We start from the raw sequence: 24,744 nt of genomic DNA on the forward strand, positions 1-24,744 counted from the left end.
TAGACTTCCATATAGTTTATATCCAATTTTGCCAATTAGGAGTACTGCATATGGAGCAAGTTACCCCTACATGAGGTAGGGGTACAGATTTTAAAGCATATTGTCAATACAATTTTAGGAGAATTAACGATGATACACCCATGACATTATAAAGAAAAGGTCAGGACTTGGGGCATCCACGCCTGACCTTTGAAGACATTTTAGAAGCTTTCAACTGTCCTTGCTGACAGCTGTTGAGGCCTTGACTTCTTTGTGAAATAATCCTGATCTTCATAAAATGGGTAAAATCACATAAGAAAGCCATTTCTCATGCCTTTGTGTTTTTTGAAACTGATAGGATGTTATTTCTATTGAATATTATATTTGAGAACCCTGTGGACTTAAGGTCAGAAGACATTCTTCTCCTTAACTAATATTCTTCTGTGTTAGGTCTGGTTTCCTGGAATTAGAGATTGAGATGAGAATTTTTAGGAAAGTCCTGTACTGAGTTGTTCTGAGAAGAGCAGTGAGGGAAGCAGGGTAAAGCAAGGTGGGTGGGTGGGGGGGGGTTGGTAAGCAGGATAATTGTCGTGCCTGGAGACGGGCGTCAGCCTGGGCCCACTGGGTCAAAGGGGAGAGCGGGAGCTCTGGGGCACAGATTGTCCCACAGTCAGTCAAGGGAGTGGCATGTTCTACCCGTGTGTGGTCACTCTTGGGCTCCTGGCCACTTCCTGGGAGCAGTGGTGCCCTAACCTGCCAAGGTCAGCAACTCCGTACTTGTGAGCCCTTAGCACCCAGCACTCACAGCAGCCAGGACGGATGCACAGCCCGGGGGGAGCTTGGGCAGGACACCTTGGCAGCCTCTGTAGGGTCCTACCCGGAGACGGGCAGTCACAGGCCTCGTGTGGCCTTCTGTGCCTTGCTTGCTCACAAGTTCTGAGTTTCATATTTAATTCCTTTAGTAGCCTTCAACCAGGATTATTTAATAGTATTCTTTTCTCGCCTTCGTAACTTTAGTCTTTCACCTGTGTCATTGTTTTTGTTCTTACTGTGCCAGCAATTGTAAGTAGTCCTAAATGCTCTTTCAAAGTGGGTGGGTCTAAAATAATAAATATGTAAACTAAAAGCTAGTTTTATAATTAAAGTACCAGAGTCCTTCTTAAAAATCAAGTAAGTGTTGGATAGAAACGATATTTATTATTACAATTTATCCTAATGAGTTATGTTTTTATAATTACTCAAGAATAACACAAACAAGTATTATAAACCCAGGGAAGAAAGAAACAAAATTGCATTTTTGCAGGTGACACTTTCATGTACATATAAAGTGCAATGAAGTGAATAAAAAAAATTATCAGAGGTAGTGAAGAGATTGCAACAGGTTCACAGATTATACCCTGTGATACAAATCTCAAAAGTCGATACAGTGAATTTATGCCAACATCATGTAGCTAAAAATATAGTAGTAAAAGACGTAATGAGAAAACACTGAATCCAGAATTGAATCTGTCTATACCCCAGCCTGCTCCTGCCCATACATGCGTAGTGTGCTGAGGGCCTCTTCACCTGCCCACCTGCCACGTCGGGCATGGATCACCTGGAGGACATCTGAGGCCACCCCCTTTACCTTTGCTTGCGTAACTAGCCACTAGTTAGCAGCTCTGACATCACTTACGTTTCTAGTAAATCTATCCATTCTTGTACCCAGTTCTCCTGACCTCATTCGTTGTCTCTGTCTTGACCCAAATTACTGATTTCTTCAGTCTATATATATAATACAGTATCTACTTATTATATATATAAAATATATATGATATATAGTATAATATGTATTATATAGTATATACTTATATACATAATATATATATCATATATATACACACATACACACATACTTATACACACATATCTGCTCTATAGGTAAAATAAGCATGATATTCTGGGGCTTTCTGGTGTTTTCTTCTTTTGGTTTGGTAACTTGATTTTAAAAAATGAATATTTAAATAGAATTCAGATATATTAGACCATATATTCAGATATATATATATATATTTCTCAACCTCCTCACAGTTGACATTTTTGGCTAAAAAAGTCTTTGTTGCCCAGGCATTGTAGGTTGTTTGCAGCATTTCTGGCCTCCTCCCCGGGTCCCAGTACCGCCACCCCTGCTGTGGCCACACAGCCGGCTCCGGTGCCTCCCCGTGTTTCCTGCGCTTGGAAACTGCTGGGTTAGACCGGGAACTTCCCAGCAGCGCTGGAGCATACTTACCCCCACACGCCTTGTGCACGTCGTGTCATCGAAGCCTCACAGCCCCTCTGTGCGCAAGCGCCGTCATTTCCTCCTTTTCAGCGGAGCAGGCGAGACCTAGATTCAGTGACACGCACCGTGCAGCCTTGTGCCCGCGGGAGCTGGCGCGCACCTGGTGTGACTCGAGAGCCCGGCGCCCTGCAGCGGAACCCGTCCCTCCGCCTCCTGGCTGCCGGCCTTGCGCAGATGGGGGGCGGGGGGGGGGGCCTTTCCCGTGTTCCGGGCCCCTCCCGGCTGGGAAGAGTGCCTGCCTCCTAGAGACCTCCTGGGATCTAAACCAGTCCGGGTCCATCCGCAAGGACTGAGCTAGGCCGTCATCGTTCGCACTGTTGGCGGGTCCCTGAGGATACGAAGGTAAAAACGGCACCTTGTCTCGCAGTGTAGTTGGAGATGCAGCCATGTGAACTGGTAACTTGTTTAAATAGAGCATTCCCAGGGAGGACGGAGGTGCAAGCTCCAACTTCAGGGAGTCGGCGCTGGGTTCACAAAGGAGGTCCCAGTGAACCCCGAAGGTTGAGTCGGAGCGTGGGCGGGCAAAGGGTGAGCGTGGGAGGGTTCAGGTGGAGGAATGCAGCAGGGGTGCGTCCTGGAGGGACAGAGGGACTCAGAGCCATTTCATCATTGCTGTGTCCAGTCTGGATGGAATTAGGCCATCAATTTGTATGAAATGGCTGCTTTTCTGAAATTCAAAACACCCCTATGCCTTTTTAAGAAGAAAATACTCTAGAGCAAAAATAAAAATTATTTTTGAAGTATAGTTAGAATACATAAACTTTTAGCACTAGGACTGTCAGATACATAAACTGCATATAAAGCCAGTCACAGTAAGCAAAGTGAGAGATGTACAGGGGCCAAAGCAGTCCTGTCACGTTAATTTGCATAAAAATACTTTTTGTCAGTTTTCTTGATATACGTGTGCTTAGAAAATAATATGGCCATCCAGGGGCTCCTGGGTGGCTCAGTCAGTTAAGTGTCCGGCTTCAGCTCGAGTCATGGTCTCACAGTTGGTGAGTTCCAGCCCCTCATTGGGCTCTGGGCTGACAGCCTGGAGCCTGATTCGGATTCTGTGTGTGTGTGTCTCTCTCTCTCTCTCTGCCCCTCCCCTGCTCATGCTCTGTCTTTCAAAAATAAATGTTAAAAAAAAATTTTTTTAAAGAAAATAATATGACCATCCAAAAGAAACCCATACTTTAAACTTCTATGTAAATAATAATTCTTTTTCTGATTCCCAGATGAAATGGTACCTTTTCATTTTAGCCATTCTATTAATAGCTAATGACATTGTTGCTGAAGAGAATGAGTAAACTAGGTATAAAATATTTTAGTCTCTACTTCTATAGGCACAAATGAAAAATATGTAGTCACATGAAAGATATTCCTCCCACTTCCTGAGTTACTAATGTACGAAGAAATGACCCTTTTTCCCCCTTTACCATTTTATGGTGGGCAATGACTAAGTCTAAATTACATGAATCATGATTAGAAACAATGTGTTCATTGTCCCCTTTGCACATTAGAAACTCCAGTTTTTATTTTCTTAAGATATTTGAATTACATAATTTAACTTATATTTTTAAAAGTATTCTTTATCCTTTCTGTTAACTAATTGAAGCAGTTGACTTATAAGAGAACAGCAAAGTTTTGGTTGAGGAAAAAAATGACAACCTAAAAGTAACTTTTATCCAAATACTTACCAGTGAGAGGAAAGTGGAAGACCAAGTTGTAGGGTATAGAATCTCAGTTGGAGGATAAATGAACTGAATCTAGAACATCCTCTTGCTAGCAGCAAAAGATGGCACTTCTTAAGCATTCTATAGCAAACTGTTATTATTGTCACTTTAAAAACAGTTTTTTAAAAGTTTTTGTTTTTTTAATATTGAGAGAGACAGACAGAGTATGAGCAGGGGAGAGTCAGAGAGAGAGGGAGACACAATCCAAAGCAGGCTCCAGGCTCTGAGCTGTCAGCACAGAACCTGATGCAGGGCTCGAACCCACGAAATGTAATATCACGACCTGAGCTGAAGTCAGACGCTCAACCAGCTGAGTTACCCAGGTGCCCCTGTTGTCACTTATTTTGTACTTAATGCCTTCAAATCCTGGATATTTCAGTTTACGCTTGGCTTGGTTTTGCTTTGCTGTGGGAGCATTTACCAGTTTCTTTTCCTTTGCCCTGCCTGCCTTATCTTTGACCACCCTATTGTTGGCTCATGCACAGACACGTAGATTATTTTCTAAAGTGAAAAAGGAAGCAGGAGGTCACAGTGGGTGAGAACTTGGGGAGACCGGTTTGGGCAGCACCTAAGAGAGGTGGACATGTCTTCTTTGCCTCGGGTTCCAAGCCAGCTTGAGGACAGAAGCAAGTCACTGTGGTTGCAAACAGCCGGCAAAAGCAGCTGACAACCCTGGATTAACACAGAAAAAGGCGCTTTTTATACTTGGCAATTTAGTTCTTTTATAAAATCCAATTAAATAACAATTCAGAAGATCTGTCAACAGTTTATCTCAAAAGGGGAGAAAAAACACGCATCAATGAATTGTCTTATATAACCTTTTTCAGTTATAAGCCACTAGATAAAACATGAAAAAAGTAATGGAAAAATAATCTTAAAACAGATCTAATTGTACACAATAGTTTGGTGCCATTTTAAATGACCTCAATTATATTTTTTCTCTAAAATGAAAAGACAGAAGCCAGAACGGCCACCTAAAAATTCCATATGCATTACGCAGTCATTTACACATAGTCTTTGAGGTGGTACGCCGAGGTGCCCTCTGGCTGTGTGGTGGATTCATGCCGCTGCTTGGCTGGATGAAGCCAAGCCTCTGGAGTCTGTTTCATGCAGGAAGTGCAGAAAATCATGCCAGAGATCAGCAGCAGCGTGGCCGAAATGAATCCGACGTAGACGGCTCCTCCGGGTTCATGTTTGTTGCTTTCTGGCACTGTCAGGTCCAGGAAGTTTGCGATGATCTCCTTTGTGTACCACACTGTGGGGATTAAGCCAGAGACCCCTGCAGACACAAAACAGACCCCTCCAGCAAAGGCAGCATGGCTCTTTGTGTCTCCGTCCCCCCCTAAGCGAGTGCATTTCATCCCCACCGCAGAAGCGCAAATCCCCAGCGCGGACAGGACGCAGGCCAGGACCATGGTGGCCCGTGCGGCCTGCACGTGCACGGGGAGGGACAGAATAGAGTACTTGAGGGCGCAGCTGAACATCCCGGTGCTGTACCATGTGCAGTCCATCCACAGTCCTTGCAGCTGCTCGACAGCTGTGATGATGTTGGAGCCCGAATCCACGCTCACCTTCCAGTTGGGCAGCAGGGTGGCCGTGAGCACTCCGGACACCCCCGACAGAGCCAGGGCGAAAGCCAGCAGCTGGAGACCCGCGGAAGCCATGCCCCTACCTTTATCTGTGTTCCCCGTTACCTGGTGCTTGACTGTGGTGGCCCTTATCGGTGCGGTAGAGGACCAAGTAACAAAGGCTAAGGAAAGAAGACAAAACCAGGATTGAAAGAAGGAATAACAAAAAGGCTTACGTTTCCGTGCACGGGGGGGGGGGGGGGGACACACAGAATAGGCCAAGCAGTGGCTGAGGATAGCCTGGCCCAGGAGGAAAGCTCGCGTCAGGCCCTCGGCGGCTACGGCTCATTCTCCTGAGTGCGCATGGGTGGCTCTTGATACGTGCCCGCTTTGTTCTTTGTAAGCTTAAGCTGTGCTGAAGGCTGTAATGTGGGCATGTGCCTTGTTAGGAGACTTTGACATATCAAATTCCAGCTGTAGGATCTGATAAAGAATTTTAATAGCTTACAGGTTTTTTTAAAATTCATTATTTCTAATTAAAATATTCCATAGGTAATAAGGAAGATGAGTTTGAGCCCATCTCTTAACAATGATTTATAGGGGTACCTGGATGGCTCAGGTGGTTAAGCGTCCAAGCTCAGGTCGGGACCTCACCTTTTGTGGGTTCGAGCCCCATGTCGGGCTCTATGCTGACAGCTCGGAGCCTGGAGCCGGCTTTGGATTCTGTGTCTCCCTCTCTCTCTGCCCTCCCCTGCTCACACTTGCGCATGCGCGTGCTCTCTCTCTCTCAAAAATAAAAACATTTTTAAAAATTAAAGAATGATTTATAAATCTATATTAGAAAAGTTTTAAGTATCCAAAAAATGATTGTATTTTAAAAATATTCAGGGGCGCCTGGGTGGCTTAGTCGGTTGGGTGTCCGACTTTCGCTTAGGTCATGATCTCGCGGTTCGTGGGTTCAAGCCCCACGTCGGGCTCTGTGCTGACTGCCAGCTCGGAGCCTGGAGCCTGTTTTGGAGTCTGTGACTCCCTCTCTCTGTGACCCTCCCCTGCTTACGCTGTCTCTCTCTCTCTCTCCCAGAAATAAGTAAAAAAACATAAAAAAAAAAATATGCATTAAGCACTTACCATGTGCCAGACACATAAACCAAATAAACTGCTTAAGGAGGAAAGGAAATTCGTGGAAAGAAGTTAAAGCCACAGGCATGATTATCCCTAATTTCCTGTTAATAAACTTTAACAAAATCCTTATCTAGGTTAGCACTCGTTTCACTGCGGGTACAAGATACTCGGTGCTGGAACAATTAGGCCACTGTCTTCTGCTTATGAGAATGAGAGATCCTTTCTAGCTGGGACCAGAATCCTTCCCTGACCTAAATGAAGTGTCTGCCGCAAAACCGGTTGTTCAGAAGGATTTGGTAGTCACATTGAATCTTGAAAGTACATGCCAGAAAAAAACCACATCACTTGTTGTACATGAAAGAATACCAAAAGTAACCTTTTTTTTTTTTTTTAAAGAAAAGATAGCACTGAATTTGTGGCTTGGCTGTGCTCTAATCTGGCAGTACTTACTACCTTCCTTGAGGGAAACCTAATGGTTTCTGAAATACAGGAATAACATTTGTGTCTTTCTGAATTAATTTTTGAATGATGTATTAGAGTGACTCCGTCACGATTCCTATATTTCACAAAAGGCAGTATGGGGCTCTGAATCCACAATACTGGGCTCAAATCTTCACTTTTCAGAACCTCTCTCTGCCTTAGTATCCTCTTCTGGAAAATAGGATTATAGTATGTATATTGAAGAGTTAAATGCATTTTAAGGGCTTAGGGAACAGTATCTAACACCTAGAAAGTACTCCATAAATTATAATTGACACTGTTGCTAGTATGTTTTATGTCGTGTGACAATTGCTATATAATGACATTAGAAATTTTTTCTCTCTTCCTTCACTGAGCTGATTTATTTTCATAGAATCTTAGAGCTGAATGAAAGTGTAGATACAACTTTAGGCATCGTCATTTTTGTACTTGGGAAGGACACTGAGGTGGTAAATCCCCAGAGGCCATGCAGGTCTCAGCAGCAGTGTCCAGGTGCTCGCCTCCCCCCCGCCCCGCCCGCCCCCCAGTACTCAATCCGTGTGCACCCAGGGAAGCACAGAAAACGCTGCATCTGCAGGCAGAACGCACCATTAGCTGTCAGCTTCATCTCTTCCCTGTCCCACCAAGAAGAAGAAGAAGAAAAAAAACCACTTTAGAGGACATTAATAGGGCAAATGCTTAGTCTCAGACTCAGTCAAGGAGGTTGATGCCTGGCTTTTGTAAAATATCTGCAGTAATACTAATCCATGCCTATGTTAAAAGTACAAACTTAACATAGTTAGAATATTGGTTCTCTAAGAAGTTAAATCCTGGGCTGTCTAAATTCACTTGTTATATTTTTGTTCATAGCTTTAAAACGTGACAAATTTAGAAAAGGGTTTCCTGAAACTTTACATCCTTAGGCATCAGACTTATAGATACATCAGAGTACTTCGGCTTTTGGTGCAGCCTTAAAATTCTTTTCTGTTTTCCATACCTCTTTTCATACCTGAGACCAAAATAGCACAGGAGTTAAAGTTTCTAGGGGAAAAAAATGAAGTACATGTTTATAGTTCCATAATAGTTGTTTTTCAGGTTTGGGTTTTAACATTTCAGATTCCAGGCAGTTCCCTAAATTACTGCCTTCCCAGACCATTGTCAGCTTATGGTTTCTTCAGCATGGAGATAGATGGCTGTTAACATTCTCTAAGAGCATCTCATTTCTCTCTTTATTTTTACTTTGGTTGAGTAACCTTTATGTGTTGATCAATCTATGCTTAGCTTCCCAATTATAACCTTTTTCTTCCCATTAACCATTGCGTTTTATAAATTTCAGTGTAATTCGGGCTTGCAGACAGCTTGTTCATCTTAATTAACACGTGCTGGCAGTGATGAATTACAGACAGCCACAATCGGTGTAAACAATATGACATTGCATTTGGTTAGCATAGTGCTTGCTCACTGCTGAATATTGGATTTTAAATGCTTTCTACTGCACAGAGAACTTGTGCAGAAAAAAATGTGTTCTCCACAGTGAAGGTCACTGTTTCTTTTCCTTTTGTAAAAATATACTGGCATCTTAGGTCTCCTGCTGTGAATTTTTTTTTCCTCTCCAGCCACAAGTGTGATAGAGTTTGTGGCCTGTTCTCTCAAATTTCTATCTCGTACAGAATAAAAGCATACTTTGTTTCACTGGTGGTGGTGGTGGTGGAGGAATAGGAGGAAATCCAGCAGAAGCAGCCGAAGGGTGCATGTAAAACTTAATTCTAAACAGGAGGTCTCAGCGTTCCACAGCACCTTGCTGCCCAGCACAACCTGTGAGTGTTAACTTTGTGGACTTAATTTGCCAACAAAGTCTGGAGTGGATTTCATTAAAATGTGAAGTCAGTTTTCCAGACAAGATCTGCTGCTTATAACAAAACTAGTATTTTAAAAACAGATTTACAACTCATAGTTCAAACTAAATGATACCTAAAAGTCTCTACTTCTATTTCTGAGCATCGTAGAAGCCTCTCATTTTCCATACCTGTTGTCAGGAGCCTTCAGCGTCTTAGCTCCCTCTGTCAGTTGTCTTCAAAGGCAGCTGTCTGAGGCGGAGAAGCCGCACGTGAGGCTCCTGTCCAGCTTCTGAGCGTTAGGTCACCGCTGCGCCAGGTTAACTCGCACATAGACACCAACATGGGAGTCTGAGGTGGAGACTGCTGATGGTGCTAGAAGATAAATACCAGGTTCTCCATCTCATTTTTTGAGCTGTGGGAGAATTAAGAAAGGAGAGGCGGGGAAGGGAGGGAGTTGTTGTTACAACAGGATTTGTCGAAACCTGAAAGCTGAAATGCTTTTGTGTTGCTGTGCAGAGGAGGAATTCTTTGCGTGCTCACAAAAGGGCTTTCTTTTCCTTTAATATTATGTTGCAGTCCACAGTTATAATTTATTTTTGAATTTTTATCCATGCTGGAAGATGCAGTTTATTATGTCCCCAATTAAAGAATATGGTCTGAAATATTTTTAACTAGATTGTGCTTTGCAAATGATAGTCGAGACGATCTTTTTATTCTGGTGCTTGTGACTCGTCTGAAATCAAGAGTCACAAAATTGGGGGCTTTCAAAAAGACATCCAAAAGACTGTTTTTAAATAAAAGGAAGACTATATTTTTTAAATAAAAGAAAAAAAAGGAAACCCAGCAACAACTGTTGACTAGAATCTGATCAGTAAATCTACAAGTATTTTGTGGGGTCAGGGAGGGGCTGTGTCCTGAATTTTTCGTAGTTATTCCTTCCACTGAGAAAGATTTCTGGAGTATAATCTAATAAATCAGTGCTTTTAGAAAATGTGATGAAATAACACCAAAATGATGTGGAGCATATTAAATGAAATAGTGAAATCAAATATTGAGGACCTAGTACCATGAATAATGACACAGACACGCTTCATGTCTATCTACTTTGGGTTCACATTTTTACTTTCCTTCACTAATTTTAATTTTACAAGCTATAAATCCTAGCCACTTTATAAAGAAGGTAATTTGATTTTTTTATTTCCCAAATAGCGTAGCCATATTAAATGTTAGCCATTTCTTTAAAAACAGTAAATAATAAAATGTGCATTTTGATTAGCTGGATTTTTCTTGATTTTCTGTTTTTAGTTTTTTCATCTTTTCTAAATCTGGCATTTAGCAAGGTATTTTTCTTCTTTTAGAAATCTGACACCTGGGGATTTGTTTTTTAGCCACAGTATTGTAATTTTAATATATGAACTTTTTTCTTCCGTCTCATGGAAGTATTTAAACAGTTCTTTGTGTGAATACTGGGTGAAGTAGAATTGAAGCTCAGGCACTAACAGGACCGGCATTGTAATTTCTGCCGTAGCGGGAGGATCCCGCCAGCCCCCGTTAGCACCTCTCCCTGTCCGCCCTGCGCCACGGTTGACAGTACGGACGGCCCTGTGCTGAGGCTGACCCGTGGCAGGTGGAGCGCCCGGCTGCTCGCGGCTCCGGCCTCCAGGGTGCGGAGGCCCTGTTTCCGTTTTCAGAACATTTCTGATTGCCCTTCTGCCGTGATGGGAACACTTAACCCTATAACATCTTAACTGCCTCTTTTAGAAAAACAAACTCCTGAAATGCAAGTAACTTTCAAAAATTTTACAGACCTTTAGTCGAGGTGTGGGATTCCTGGTACAAAAAGAGATGGAAACGTAGAGGGTTGTAGAGCAATAGAATTCATTGACCTCCTCTACTTCCACTGTGGACATGTTATGAGAATTAAACCTTTTAAGTCCACAAACTTTTGTAGATAAATCTTATCTTTACCTTAGTTTAGGCCTCCTCACTGGCCCTCTCCCCTGACCACCCGAGTATATATCCAGGTGCCTATGTGACCTCACCGACAGACATTTCAGGCCCACTGTGGACAGGGACCTTCCTCACATCCGTTCTCAGCTTCCTCGTGTCCATTCAGGCCAAACTCATCCCGGCAGGTCCCAGATCTTAAAAGCGTCCTTGGTTCCATACCCAACAGCCGTTGAATTAACAAATCATCTTGTTACTAAACTTCAAAATAGGATCAAGAATCCTCCCACCTCTGAGTCCCTCTGCTGTGACTCCCTGGCTCGAGAACCTCCCAGGGGCAAGGATGTCCGTCTCCTGCCCCGCCGAGTCTTCCGTGCCAGGAATAGTCAGGGCCCAGTAAATATTTGTTAAATGAATTCAGAAACTAGTTCTGAGTATCTAAAATAAACTATACCTTTGTATGATTAAAAGTCTAAAAGTATAATTTTATCCTTTCTGAATGAGGTGGCAATTTTAAGTAGTTTTGTAGCTAGCTCTTCAGTGTTGTCATTCGAGCCCAATACTGTTTATAAAACTGCTCCCCGTGTGCTGGATACTGTCTGAGGCAACTGTGCAGCTCGCTTCTCGCGACGAGCCTGTGAAACAGTAGGAATCCTCATTTTGCAGATGGGAAAACTGAGCCCCAGAGAAGGGAAGTAACTTGACGAAGGTTGTGAATGAGTGAGCAGCAGGAATGGGACTGAGGCCCAGGGTGCTGTGATTTTGGAAGCCCTTCATGCGTTCCTAGCACTTCCCTGCCTCCACTTACAGAGGAACGTATTTGTAAGTCTCGTTAGAGTGAGCCGCTCCTTTCTGTGGTAACCTGGAGAACGTTGCGAAAACATAGCCCCAACCTCTCCGTGGCTTCGCATAGAAACACTTCTCCTCCATGCAGAGTCCGTGACGGAGTACTCCGTCCGTGACGTGGCCGGTGACCCAGCAGCCCAGATCTCTTCTTTCCAGTGTTCTCACTCAGCTGTCTTTAAGAAAAAGGTGCATGTGATTTCCTTAGTGTGTTTTTCTCAGTAATGATCACTTGAAGCTGAGACAAGCTTTTCTCTTTTCTCTGAAAGACCTAATAATTTAATTGAATATTTTAGAACTAACAACAGTACGTCCTTCTGTATGAGGTTGTTCACCAGACCTGTGTGCCTCACCCCTTGCCCACACGTGGCCACCGTCTAGCTTCGACAAGAGCCCGGGGTCCAGGCCCAGGGCTCTTGTTTCATTGGTCTGGAGGTGCCCACTCACGGTATGTTTAAAATGCTGCCCACTTGATTCCAGTGAAAAGTTGAGGTTCTGACTTTAAAAGCAGTATCTTCTCTTACTTGCTTTCTGTTCAGCTTTGAAAATAATGCAAGTGCAGCGTTGGATAAAGTAGTTCACTGTTCCAGTCCCACAAATTTAAAGTGATTGACTTAATCTTAAATGATGTTTTCTTCGGACCCAGTCTTAGGAAATTAATAGCATCAGCTAAGAGCAGGATCGGTTCATTATTTTCCTCCATATTTATGGTCATTTATGGTCATTTTAGTTTTAAAATAATGTTGCGGGCTAGCCCGAAGACTTTCTTAACTTTTAAGATTGGTAGCTTACAGATCAGCTTGTTGTAGCGAGGACTTTGTTTAAAATGAAGATGAAGTCTTTGGTTTATGTGTGTTCTCAAATGTCCAATGAAGCCAGCCCAAGTCTTTTGATTTTTATATCAAATCGGGTATGTTTCCTCATAGAGTACTACCCCCCACCTTTATCCACAGGTAATATGTTCTAAGACCCCTGGGGGTGCCTAAAACTGCAGAGAGTACCAAACCCAATATATACCATGCGTTTTCCTGTGTATACATACCTCAGGTTTAATTTGTAAGTCAGGTGCCGTAAGAGATTAACAGCAGTAACTAATGATCAAGTAGAACCCTTCTAACAACACGCTGTCATACAAGTTACATGTGGTCCCAGTATCTTACCATATCACTCTTCTGTGATGATGACGATGTGAGATGACAAAATGCCTGCGTGGTGAGATGAAGGGAGGCTAGTGACGCAGGCACTGTGACATAGCGTTAGGCTATGCGGACACTCTGACGCTATCAGAAGGAGGGCCCTCTGCCTCCAGACCATGGTTGGCCGGGGGTGGCTGAAAGCACAGAGAGCAAACCATGGATAGGGCGGGGGGGGGGGGGGGGGGCTGTGTAAGTTAACACTTACATTTGTTTATTATCTGTTACCTAGTTTTTACGTTTTGTTTTTTCTTTTATGTCTTCAGAGAAAGGATCCTGTTTTCTGTTTTCCTTACATATTTTGGAATATTAAGATCTTGTGGTGACATTTACAGATCGATCTAATTTTTTCAGTCTAATAAGTAGTGTAAACATGTATTTGTTACACCCTCTTTACACATTATTTTGAAGAGCAGGACATTTTTTTATAAACCTCCTCATTTACTGGTCATATCCAAGATCGTGTGCTGAATGTGCCTAGTGCGGGCCTGACCCGCAGCCCCCATTACTCCTCTTTCCTTGTTCCTCTGTGCCTTTCTCCCCCGTGACTCTGTCTGTCTCCTGCCCGCTAGGTGTCCTGCGTCCCAGCCCACACTCTAGGGCCCCAGCTGAGTCCACGAGGACTTTGTGATCTTGCCAGAGTATAAAGCTTGCATCAGTTTGAATCTTTTCTCTTATTTTTTACCTCTGGTGATAGATACATAGAGAAGACTGAGGCCCCCAGAGCTCTGTGAGTTGAACTAGCAAAATAAGCATGTGAGACCTAGTAACCGTAGAATCCACCTTTCTAAAGACAGAATGTCATGGGGGCACCTGGGTGGCTCATTCGGTTAGGTGTCTGACTTCGGCTCAGGTCATGATCTTGTGGTTCACGAGTTCCAGCCCTGCGTCAGGTCCTGTGCTGACAGCTCCGAGCCTGGAGCCTGCGTCGGATTCTGTGTCTCCCTCTCTCTGCCCCTCCCCTGCTTGCGCTCTGTCTCTCTCTCAATAATAAATAATAAACATTAAAAAGACAGACTGTCTTTCCAGTCAGAAACCAGAAGATCCAGACTCCATGAAGACATTTAAAGGAACAGCACAGAAGCCCAGGGGAGACGGTCCGGGTGCTCGTAGCACTGGACGGGGAGAGTCCGGTGCCGCCTGTGCCAGTCAGAGGTCAGGCCCTCGGGTGGACACCACGGGGACCATCAGTCTGTATATACTTGTTCCCATTCCATGTTGCCACACAGTCTTCTGACCGTAACGGAGCCTGCATTTAGGGGTAGTTTTTGTAGTTGTATATGCACATAGGGGAAGGGACCGACAAGGCAACTTGGGGACAGCCCCCTAGTCTCTTCGGCAGTTGTGGCTCCTTGAGAATTAACATGTTGGCATCTGTGTTCATTTATGAGACTTTGAATATGTTTTAGAGCAGCAGTGCTTATTATTGCCTTGTGCTGCCTAGATGGACATCCTCCTGAAGAACAGACCGTACCGGGGCTGCAAAAGCAGAGGCCGGGCCCCCGTGGTGGCCCATTGGGCTACCAGCCTGCGGCCCCAGAGAGTAGGGCCCCTCCAGATGCTGTTGCACAAACACCAAAGTCCTGGTTTGTGGGGAAGGCCATGGTTTTAGATGTTTTCCCCATGACCATCCAGGAACTCCAAGTTCAGTGTAAGAGTATCTTAATCCGATGTTTGTTCTTGTCCCTCTTGTGCTTTGTTTGGAATTGAGCATTCACCTCCCTGAAATCGGTTCCCTATTTTGGGACCAAGAGACCCTGACTCATCTTGCCCTGCTTGTTACTAATAGGCATAATTTACATACATACATATGCACATACGTACATTTACTGGCATGCATATATTTACATGCATAATTTACACGGTAAAGCACTTTCTCTCTCCATCTGCTCCCCTCACGTGGGCGTCTCTTACGCTTCTCAGCTCACTGTCTTTCTCTTACGTGCTCATGCTCTGCAGGGGAAGTACTGTGACTGTTTTGGGATTTCAAGGAGGAAGAGAAAAAAAACATTCAAAAATCTATAGGAGGGGAAAAAAGGTGAGCTTCTGGAGAAATTAATACTGCTATTTAGGAAAATACAAATGATACACTGTTATACCTACAACTCTTTCTTTAAAGTTTGTCAGCCTGTGTCAAATATGTTGGGTTTGGAACACCTGGAATGCCATTAAAGTGTTCATATTTTAAGGTTTTAGAACTGAAATTCTGTCCTCAAATTGGACAAAGATTACAGGCAGAATAAACCACTTATAGGAAATTTGATAGACATTCCAATTTGTAAATGTTTTTCTATAAAATGTGTCATTCGAGTATCCTAGGCATTAATGACTTGCCATTCAGTCACCCTTGTCTGGGGAAGTTGTAAGTAGAGACTGTCATTAGCTCAGTGCAGGGACCTGAAGAGTCGCACACTGGCGGGTACAGGGACCAAGCACCCCCGGTGTGCTCCCTTACTGTCACTTCGCCTGATGCTGAATGTGACTCTTGCAGACCTCTGCCCCCTTTTCCATCAGGTGATGCCGGGCCCCTCCGAGCCAGCCAGACCCTCCCCCTCGCATGTACACTAACCTTGAGACGGCCCCACCTTGAACTTTGAGTCCTTCTCTCACTGCTCCTGAAGGCTCACCTGCTGTTCCCTGTAGCCCTTCTCTCGCCTTTCTCTCCTCTCCCAGTCACGGATGTAGCTCAGCCGGTTATAATTTGTAAGTTCCTAATCATTTTTCCTTTCTACTGGCTTGTCCCTTGATGGTCTTGAATGCCAGCGGATGTGTTGAGGACCCTTTCTTAGGGAACGGCTCCTGTTTTTCTGTGCCTTTCACCGAGTAGTTAGGTGGCTCTTTGGCGTATTAGGAACTGGGCAACACATTCTCCACCCTTCTCTGTTGTCACGTTGATTCGGGATCTGAGTTGGCAATATCTGGGACTGGAGATTCTCTGGCTTCTTAGCCCAGGTCTCCTGAAGTGTCCTAACCAGCTGCACCCTGGACATGCTGGCCTGGAAAACGGAACTTCTGCCTGAGCCTCGGGCAGCCAGGGGCTGCTGACATTGAGAAACATCGTCTCCACTTGTACAGCACTGATATTAAGAGTGGATTTGGGAGGTGAATATTTAAATTCGTTATAAATCCTTTAATTTGAAATTTTCACAGATTATTTTGGTACCGTGATAGACTGAGTTTGGAAAGTGGCCGGCAACATAGAATTTGTAAGTGCATCTAGTGCCTGTGTACTCGTTTCTTTTTTGTAATGAAACCCTTTAATAGAGTTAAAATTCAAGGAAGGAAAAAAATAGTTGCATTTTTTAAATAAGCATTCAGCTATTAGTAAAAAGCATTTTTGTATCTGTTACCCTAGTTACCAATCAGCTCTCCTGTAGTTCTAGAGAAAATGGGCTCCGTCATTCACAGTAATTCTGAAAAGTGGCGTTGGGGGCCGGGGTAGAGAAGAGAGCGGTACGGGGGGGTCTCGCAGAGAGGCAGGACGCGTTACTGGAAAGGCTGTTGTCACACCGGGTTTTGCAGGGTCCTCCACTAGATAGAAACCGTGCTTGATTGTGAGTGGGTGTTTTCTCTTAGCTGGGATACACGGTTAGCCAACCTAAGTGGGTGTCAGGACTACATTTGATCTTCCAGAAGTCTGCTACATTAGGTGCTGCTGTATTTGTACAGGGCTTAAAACTTTATGGAAAATAAACATAAGACATTTCCTATATTTGCAAACACCAACCGTATCTCAAAGAAATTGGGCAAAGAGAAGGCCAAATTTAAAAAAGTTTTTTTACTGTTTTTTTTGAGAGACAGACATAGTGTGAGTGGGGAAGGAAGAGAGAGAGGGAGACACAGAATCCGGAGCCCTGAGCTGTCAGCATAGAGCCCAACGTGGGGCCCGAACCCACAAACCCTGAGATCATGACCTGAGCCCAAGTCGGACGCATAACCGACTGAGCCACCAGGCGCCCCGAGAGGAGGCCACGTGTTCAAGTCCAGAGAAGCTGGCGGTGGCAGTGTGTGTACTGGGAGTGCGTCTATCCCTGCATCGGTGCCTTAGTTCTTTATAGCAGCCGAACATCGTAGAGTTTTTATAATGGCCTGGGCTTGGCTAGGGCTTAGATTGTACCCCATTTTGCTAAAAGCTGAGCTTCCCTGGAGACTGGGAGGCTGCTGGCCCACATCTGGAGGCTGTAACGTGGACGAACTGACATAAAAGGGTTGGAAGAGTGGAGTCCCAGAGGCCGGCAGAGAGACGGGGGTGGGATGCCAGTGGGCTCAGATGGGGGAGGTGGCGTGGAGAGGTACGGAGTGATGGGGCGAGACCTAGAACCTTCCTGGACGGCTGGATTCACTGCTCTGTTCCAGATCAACAGGAGGAGAGGTGGGGATGGATCTTTGAGTTTGTGAGCAGAGGCTTTGACCTTTAAAGTTATTCTAGTGGATCTGGGGGCTTCTCCACTGCCCTCCGCTCACAGATTATCTCTTTCCAACCACAGACGTGCTTTGAGGTGAAGCCATCTTTCCTCCCCTGCTTACCGCCGTGCCCCTCCTGCCCCTAAACCCAGAGCCACCCCCACAGTCTTTGTCCTGTCCAGTGCCCCTCTCCCACACCCCGGCCCTGTTCCCTGGTGATTTTCCTGCGGGACTTGAGAAGCCCTGGCCTTTTAACCACTTTGTTTCCTGCAGGAGTACTTGTTACTGAACTTGGAGAAACTGATGAAGCAGCACAGAAACTACAATTCAGAAAACTTAAAATTTAATGAGAACATTTAACATTACAGATAGTCCCTCTCTGAATAACTGTCATTCCACGCCTCCCTTCTCCGTGCCCGTCCACGCGGTCTCCCCCTGACGCGGGCACACTCTGTGCTCGTCCACACGGTCTCATGTCACATGCAAGTACTTTCCCTCCACCCTGAAAACACTCCATCCTCACAGATTACAGGCCATTTTTAAGGAGTTTTATAGTCACATGGATTTTTAGAAGCAAGCCCTCCCAGGAGGATAGGATAACCCTGTGGAATTAAAAAAAAAAAAAAAAAATAGAATGAATTTTTTGAAAAGCAGTGGTACCACCCCCATTCCATAAATTGCTATATTTTTCTTAAGCCTTTGAGAGTCTGTGTGATGTTCTAGGGAGCAAGTTGAACAGCTCCTCAGAGACTAAGGCTTTTGTCCATGAGGAGCAGACTTCCCATTTGTTAGACCACCGTCTCTGTCAAGCATTTTTGTGTGTGGTAACTGCTTCGCTCCGTTTCTCCCTTTGTCTTTACTTTCAATACTATTCCTTTGTTATTTTGAATATATACTTGTGAATTACCATTGAGTCCAGTTTTAGAATAAGACGCGGTATAAGTCTATCAAATATGCCTGGAGAGTTTTATTTTCTGATAAGTAAAGAATCCCCACTGCTGGTAGGAGCTTACTGCTCAAACAGTGACATTTTGGGGGTTTCCATTTCCTATTGAACCTGCGTGGGGCTCCCAGGGCATTGAATATTGCTCCCAGAACGTGGTGTGCAGGTGACGATCGTGAATTCAGTCCAGCTGATTAATCAGCGTGTGTACCCAAAGTAAGCAGTGTCCTAATTGATTCCCTTTCTGGGGACTTGAGCACTAAGTGGTCCCTGAGGAGCCACCTGCCTTCTCGTCTCTGTTTCAAAGCCCAGCTTTACAGTCAGAACTGCTGCAGCAGCTCATTTCCACTCATTCCAGAGCTAAATAACCTTCTCTGAAGTTACCTGTTATCTGCCCACCAACTTGAATGATTACTTGGATTGATCCTAAAAGGCCATTGTAAACCTCCATCTTGAAATTCAGTGACCACCAAGCACAGGTCTAATGGGTGTCCTTACAGAATGAGCGCAGCCATTGATTGCTCTGAGTCCGCTCAAAGCCAAGGGTAGCGACTCACCTGGCTACACAGGGTGCAGGTGAAGCCCTTGCAAAGATTTTTGAAAACTACCCCATCGCCTGCCCACGTTTTATAGAGATGAGTTGTTTCAGTCACCTGATTCCCGTGCTGCAGTGACATGCATTTGCTCACGACGCAGGTGGACGTGGGTGTGGTGCGCTTCACGCCCCTGACGCGGCCCCAGATCGAGCAGCCTTTCAAGCTGGTGGAGAGAGTTGTGCAGAATGCATTTCAGTTCCGGAGGAAATACTGCTATCGAGGCCTGGGGTAAGAACGCTTTCTTCTGTTAGCCACACGCTTTCTACAAGCCTAATACTTTTAAAGATGAAGGACTTTGTTTTTAGGATTCTTCAGGCTGTCTGTGAATGCTCCCCTTAAGGGGAACAAAGCTTGACTGCCACAAGGAAACAGCCAAACGGGGATCTAACCCGGGTGCACCGACACCAGCCCAACCTGAAAGGACAGTCACACGATGCGTCGTGGGGGCCAGGACTTCTTCTCCAGGGAAGATGGCGCCAACTGGTTTTCACACTCAGCACTTCTGACCTGAATGTGTGACACTAGCCAGCCAGGTGTCACGCAGTTCAAGTCTGACACTGACCACAGAGTCGCACACACCCTGTAGGTTAAGGGTTCGGGGCCGCAAGACCACCCTCCCCCTTCAGATGCTTGTCACAAGTCCCAGGTGCCACTTGTATTATTTTTTAATGTTTATTTTTGAGAGATTGACCATGAGTCGGGGAGGGGCTCAGGAAGGGAGACAGAAACCGAGGCAGGCTCCAGGCCTCAGCACAGAGCCCGGTGCGGGGCTTGAACCCACAAACTGCGAGATCATGACCTGAGCTAAAGTCAGGTGCTCAACCGACTGAGCCATGTAGGCACTCACCACTTGTATTTCTGACCCACAGGCTATCAACTGGGGATTTCTGGGGTTTGTGTGACCACCCCCCACCCCCCACCATTTCAGGTTCAGTAACTTGCTAGAATGGCTCACAGAGCTCCTGAAAACCCTTTCACTTATCAGTTTACGATAAAGGCTAGAACTTGGGACTTTCAAGTGGAAGAGATGAAGGGCGGGGTTTGTGTGGGAGCCAAGGGCTCCTCTCTGGGCTCATCACCCTCCCGGCCCCTCAGTTTTCACCAACCCGGAAGCTCTGTGAACCCCGTCACTTACGGGTCTCCCCGGATGTTCCGTTAGGCACCGCTGGTGGAAAGCACTGGCCCCCGGTGACTGAGCTCGGTCTCCAGCCCCTCTCCTCTCCCTGGGGGGGGGGGGGGGGGGGGGGCAGGGAGGACTGAAAGTTCCAACCTTCTGATCAGGGTGGTTTCCTTTGGCGCCCTTCCCCATCCTGAAGCTCTCGGGTGACCCGCCAGGTGCCCCCTCAGCCCAAACTCAGGTATAGTTGAAAAGGGGTTTTTTAGGAATAACAAATATGCTGTCACCCTATCCAGAAATTAAAGGTTTTTAAAGCTCTTTGTAGGAACCTGGAGCAAAGGCCAAATGAACGTATTCTCACACTATCTGGGTTTTCTAAACGCTTTCTTTCCATCAAGCTGCTGTAGGACACAGCTAGACAGCAAGTGTGACATCAGAGCAGCCAGAATGACATCAAGTATTCATACAGCGCACTTTTATTTAATGGGGGCCCGTCTGTTCCGCCATGCTCACTGCTCTGCACACGCACGTGGCCCCTGGCAGCAAACCCAAACTGAATGTGGAGGCTTCCGGGCCACTTGCCTCCAAAGGCCCTGCAGTGACCACAGTGATAATTTATATCCGGTGGCAGCCAAGAAAATGTTTAACTCGGCCTGGAGGGGGAGAGGGAGGGGGGTGTGCGTGCATGTGTGTGTGTGAAAAAGCCTGCCACTAATTTAGTCAGCCTTTAGCTGAGTAAAGGGGCCTGGCCTTGTAGGCATGCATTTCCCATTTTTCCCATTTTCTAAAAACCCCCTTGTATGAAAAGCTCCACCTCTTCCTTTTCCAGTTTTGTGACGTGTCCCCTTAGCACACGATTTCAGGAACGGCCGGCCAGCTGCATCCTGAACCACCCCCAGAACTCGCTCCTGGGCACTTGAGCGGACTCACGTTCAGTCCCAGGCTTGCCGTTTGCTGACAAATCAGGCTGGGTTTAAACTTCTCTAGCGGAGACTGAAGGAGCTGGGGATGGACCCCACTGGCTGGCCCGGTGCTGGTTAGGATGAAGGCCACAGGCTCCGGCCTGGACGCTTCCCTTCCACGCAGGCTGTGGCTCAGACAACTAACTGTACGTGATGACTGTGATTTCATGCAGGGGAAGAAAAGATCACAAAAAGCACATTTTGCTTTTGGTAAATCCTGAAATTGGCCTGAGCCCAGAGCTGGCCTTGTGCGTCCAGGCTAAGTCATGGGCCTCTTCATTTCACGTACACAGTCCCCTGTGCAGCTAGGGACCCCAAATAGTGTGACCCACTTGGACCTGTTGGGTGTCCTTCAGTCACATACACCCACAAATTGGTCTGGGGGATCAAACCCCTCCTTGCCATGAAACTGAACTCTGAGATCACGGCTCGCCTGGACACTGTAGGGACCATGACCATGAGCCTGTGAGAAAAACTCCATCTCCACCGGCCATGGCGTCTGAGCTCCGGAGAGCCTCCAACTGTTGAGAAAAGAAAGAAAATCCAGGTGTAGCTTTCCAACATTTAAGTCAGTTTGTCATTCATTTTAAAACCGTGGTCTGGCTTGGTTAGATGAAATTTAAAATACATACTTCAAATCAATTTTAAAGATGCCTCAAGGTAAATCTAAAAGAGGGAACGATCTGTTTGCATTTTCACATCACCGGTTTTCTAACTTTGCAAAGAGAGGTCATTCTCAGGGTTGGTGGGGGGGGGGGGGGGGGGGGGGGGTGTGTGTGTGTGTGTGTGTGTGTGTGTGTGTGTGTGTGTGTGTGTGTGTGAATGGTTCTAAAGGCTAAGTTCAAATTATAGAGAAGAAATTAGACAAGTTTCATATTAAAATATGTGGCGAAATAGAGGCAAATCAAATGTTTCTCTAAGAATGCAACCGAGCAGATGTTACTTTAAACGATACTTGTACTGCCGGAGCTTTGGAACTTACCTTCCCGGTGGACATACGGCACAGGACACATTAGCTCTGCCTTCAGCGGCCTTCGTGCCTGGTGGCGAGTCCGAGACCCCTGCCCGCCGGTTCGGAGCCACGCCAGCCTGTCTCTCCTTCCAGTGGTCAGTTGTCCAAATGATGTCAAACGGGAGTAGGAGGCATGGTGACTTACGGAGTTCCCGGAGTAAAAGTCGGATTCTTTTCTCTCCTCAGAATGTTATTCCCTGAAGTTCAGCGCGTGGAGAGCACTGAGAAACTGCTAGAGTTGGCGGACGTGGACCCTACCCTTCGACCCAGCCAGCTCTCTGTTTCCCATTTTAAAAGCCTCTGTGATGTGTACCGGAAAATGTGTGATGAAGACCCACGCCTCTTTACTTATAATTTCAGAGAAGAACTCAAGCAAAATAAAAGCAACAACCCGGAAAAAGAGAACGACCAGGAGAGATCCAGACTATAGCTGCTGCTTCGGCGGCGAGCAGCTTTCCAGATGCTGCTTTTCACAGTGTTGAGCTGCTCACACGTGTACTCTGTGGCCTATGGACGGACAATAAAAATACGATTTCCAGATGCGACTTATTTCCCTTTTACTGTCTTGGTAGAGAAAATACTCCAAATAACATACAGTACAAGCTTTCTTTTAATATATATACTGCATAGATAGGACATGTTCAGTATAAACAGCATCTATTACAACCTTACAAAAATGAAATATCTGCACATTGTGCCCCTCACCCACGTGAAAATAAATATGCTTTAAATAAAGCAGAAACTAACAGCTCAAAGAAAATGCCCAGAGGATTGGGGGAGGGGGGAAATGACCTTTTAAAAACTATTAATCACAACTCCCCCATCTTTTCCCACATAAATTAAAATAGACTGCAATTTTAAGGATCCTAAGTCATTTTGATACCTGCTCAAAAGGGATATAAACTAAGTAATTTACAGTTTCTTACAGATTCTGATCAGTTTAATCTAGTTTTCTGATCTACAATAAATTAAAATAACTTAAATCTTTACAACTATTTCGTGGGAAAATGTATGCTGCACAAAACCCAGTAACGAATAGTTTTTCTGCAATTTCCACTTTGCCACCAGTTTAGAAGTAAAACAAGCCATTTAACCCTTGTGGGGCGGACACTGTACTACGACTTTCCGTGGCTCCCCGTTTCGTAAAAACACTCCTCGTTGACGACCGACGTTAAACTCTGGACGCTGAACTCTCGCTGCAGAACGGAACTGAGATCGAGGTTGGCATTTTCAGACTGACTGTCGAGGGACTGGTGCCGGATCTGGGCCTTGAGCAGAGTGCCCCTGTCCCGTTTGGTGCTGTTGGCTTTTCGTTTGATGGCGCAGAAGTGGCCCCGGACCAGCCTGGGCGGCTCGCCGTGGGGCCGCCGCTCGGCCGGGTTCGCGTCCGCCTCGTCTGAGATTCTGAGTCTCTGGAACTGAAGTTCAATGTCTTTGGTGGGGCTGCCCCGCCTCGGGGTCTGGTGGTAGTCGTCGTCCTCGTCACTCAGAATGTCGCTCTCTTTGATGAGGCCGGGGGAGAGGTGGGCCGGGCCCGCCGGCGGGTGTCTCGGGGAGTCCTGTGCTCCCCCGGCCGGGGCACAGCCGCCGCTGTGCGTGCCGCTGCTCAGGCTCCCCTCGTCCGAGTCCAGGGAGCTGCCCCGACCCGGCTCGCCAGGCCACTCGCAGCTCGACGAGTTCTTGAGGACTCTCAGGGACCTGGAGGACGCTGCAATGACAAAAGCACGCTTCCCTTCAACCGTGGAGAAGCGGACTCCACGATGAAGTTTCCGCACTGCCCGCTGTAAGAGCTAACGTCCTAATCACTTCTCACTTCTGTTACCAACTATCCTGGGACTTGGGCAAAAAAAAAAAAGAAAAGATACTGCAAATTTTTTTACATAGGTTTATTTCACATTTTATGCTGGAGGGTTTGGCATTTTAATTTAATGACCATTTTTTTAAATAACTTTTTTTTTAATGATTATTATTTTTGAGAGACAGAGCAGCGGAGCGCCGGAGAGGGGCAGAGAGAGGGAGACACAGAATCGGAAGCAGGCTCCAGGCTCTGAGCGGTCAGCACCGAGCCTGACACGGGGCTCGAACCCATGACCTGTGAGATCATGGCCTGAGCCGAAGTCGGATCCTTAACCGGTTAAGCCACCCGGGCGCCCCAAGGGTTTGGCATTTTCAGATGACCAATCACCGGAGCTCAGTTGGTGAACATCGAATAAGGAGCTATAAACTGTGACCAGGGCTAGGATTGTTAGTCTGCCAATGGATACATGGAAAAGTCAGTTACTAACAAAACCTACGTTCCTTTCTTTCTCAGGAGCACTCTGTAATCTGATAACCGGATTCTACCACAGTGCTCTGCCTGTCCTCCGCTTTTTCCCCTTGCTGCTCAATTAAAAGTAAAAAATGCCCTTATCACTCAGAGGACAGTCTCTGTTGGCATTTCTAGTTAACTTTCAGAGACTTAATGGGTTTAATTCCTCACTCTTGGGTTGAAGGGAACAGGGGACTCTGGGCTGCGAGGTTTCTGCAGACAATCACAGCACGTTTTGATGGCTATAGCGTATTCTGGCAATAGAGGGAAAATATCTATATATATGCAGTAAATTTGAAGAGGTCAAGTTAAGAGGACCTCTTAAGCGTCCAACTTCAGCTCAGGACATGATCTTGTGTTTCATGAGTTTGAGCCCCACGTCGGGCTCTGTGCTGACAGCTCAGAGCCTGGAGCC

The 24,744-nt window shown here is 45.8% G+C and overlaps 3 protein-coding genes across 9 annotated transcripts in view; 1 reads left to right on the forward strand and 2 right to left on the reverse strand.

Annotated features, from left to right (window-relative positions):
* Positions 1-22,559, forward strand: part of TFB1M (transcription factor B1, mitochondrial) — a 74,458-nt gene extending 51,899 nt beyond the window's left edge. Inside the window, exons 6-7 of the mRNA XM_039234104.1 lie at positions 19,031-19,158; positions 22,208-22,559. Coding sequence (XP_039090035.1) covers positions 19,031-19,158; positions 22,208-22,451 — 372 coding nt within the window. The 3' untranslated portion in view covers positions 22,452-22,559. The remainder of the gene's footprint in view (positions 1-19,030; positions 19,159-22,207) is intronic.
* Positions 4,947-9,278, reverse strand: CLDN20 (claudin 20). The gene is made up of 2 exons (XM_039234105.1): positions 9,193-9,278; positions 4,947-5,767 (listed from the first exon to the last, which is right to left on the reverse strand). The coding sequence occupies exon 2, from the start codon at positions 5,679-5,681 to the stop codon at positions 5,022-5,024; it is 660 nt and encodes a 219-aa protein (XP_039090036.1). The 5' UTR covers positions 5,682-5,767; positions 9,193-9,278; the 3' UTR covers positions 4,947-5,021.
* Positions 22,560-22,613: 54 nt separating the features above from the next.
* TIAM2 (TIAM Rac1 associated GEF 2) overlaps positions 22,614-24,744 on the reverse strand; it is a 231,503-nt gene continuing 229,372 nt past the window's right edge. For all 7 annotated transcript variants that reach the window (XM_039234099.1, XM_039234098.1, XM_039234101.1 and 4 more), the window contains one exon: positions 22,614-23,729. In XM_039234099.1, the coding sequence (XP_039090030.1) occupies positions 23,137-23,729 (593 nt within the window). In that variant the 3' untranslated portion in view covers positions 22,614-23,136. The remainder of the gene's footprint in view (positions 23,730-24,744) is intronic.

The sequence above is a fragment of the Hyaena hyaena genome, unplaced genomic scaffold (assembly GCF_003009895.1).
Source record: "Hyaena hyaena isolate Hyena2069 unplaced genomic scaffold, ASM300989v1 scaffold_81, whole genome shotgun sequence".
In the NCBI taxonomy this organism is placed as follows: domain Eukaryota; kingdom Metazoa; phylum Chordata; class Mammalia; order Carnivora; family Hyaenidae; genus Hyaena; species Hyaena hyaena.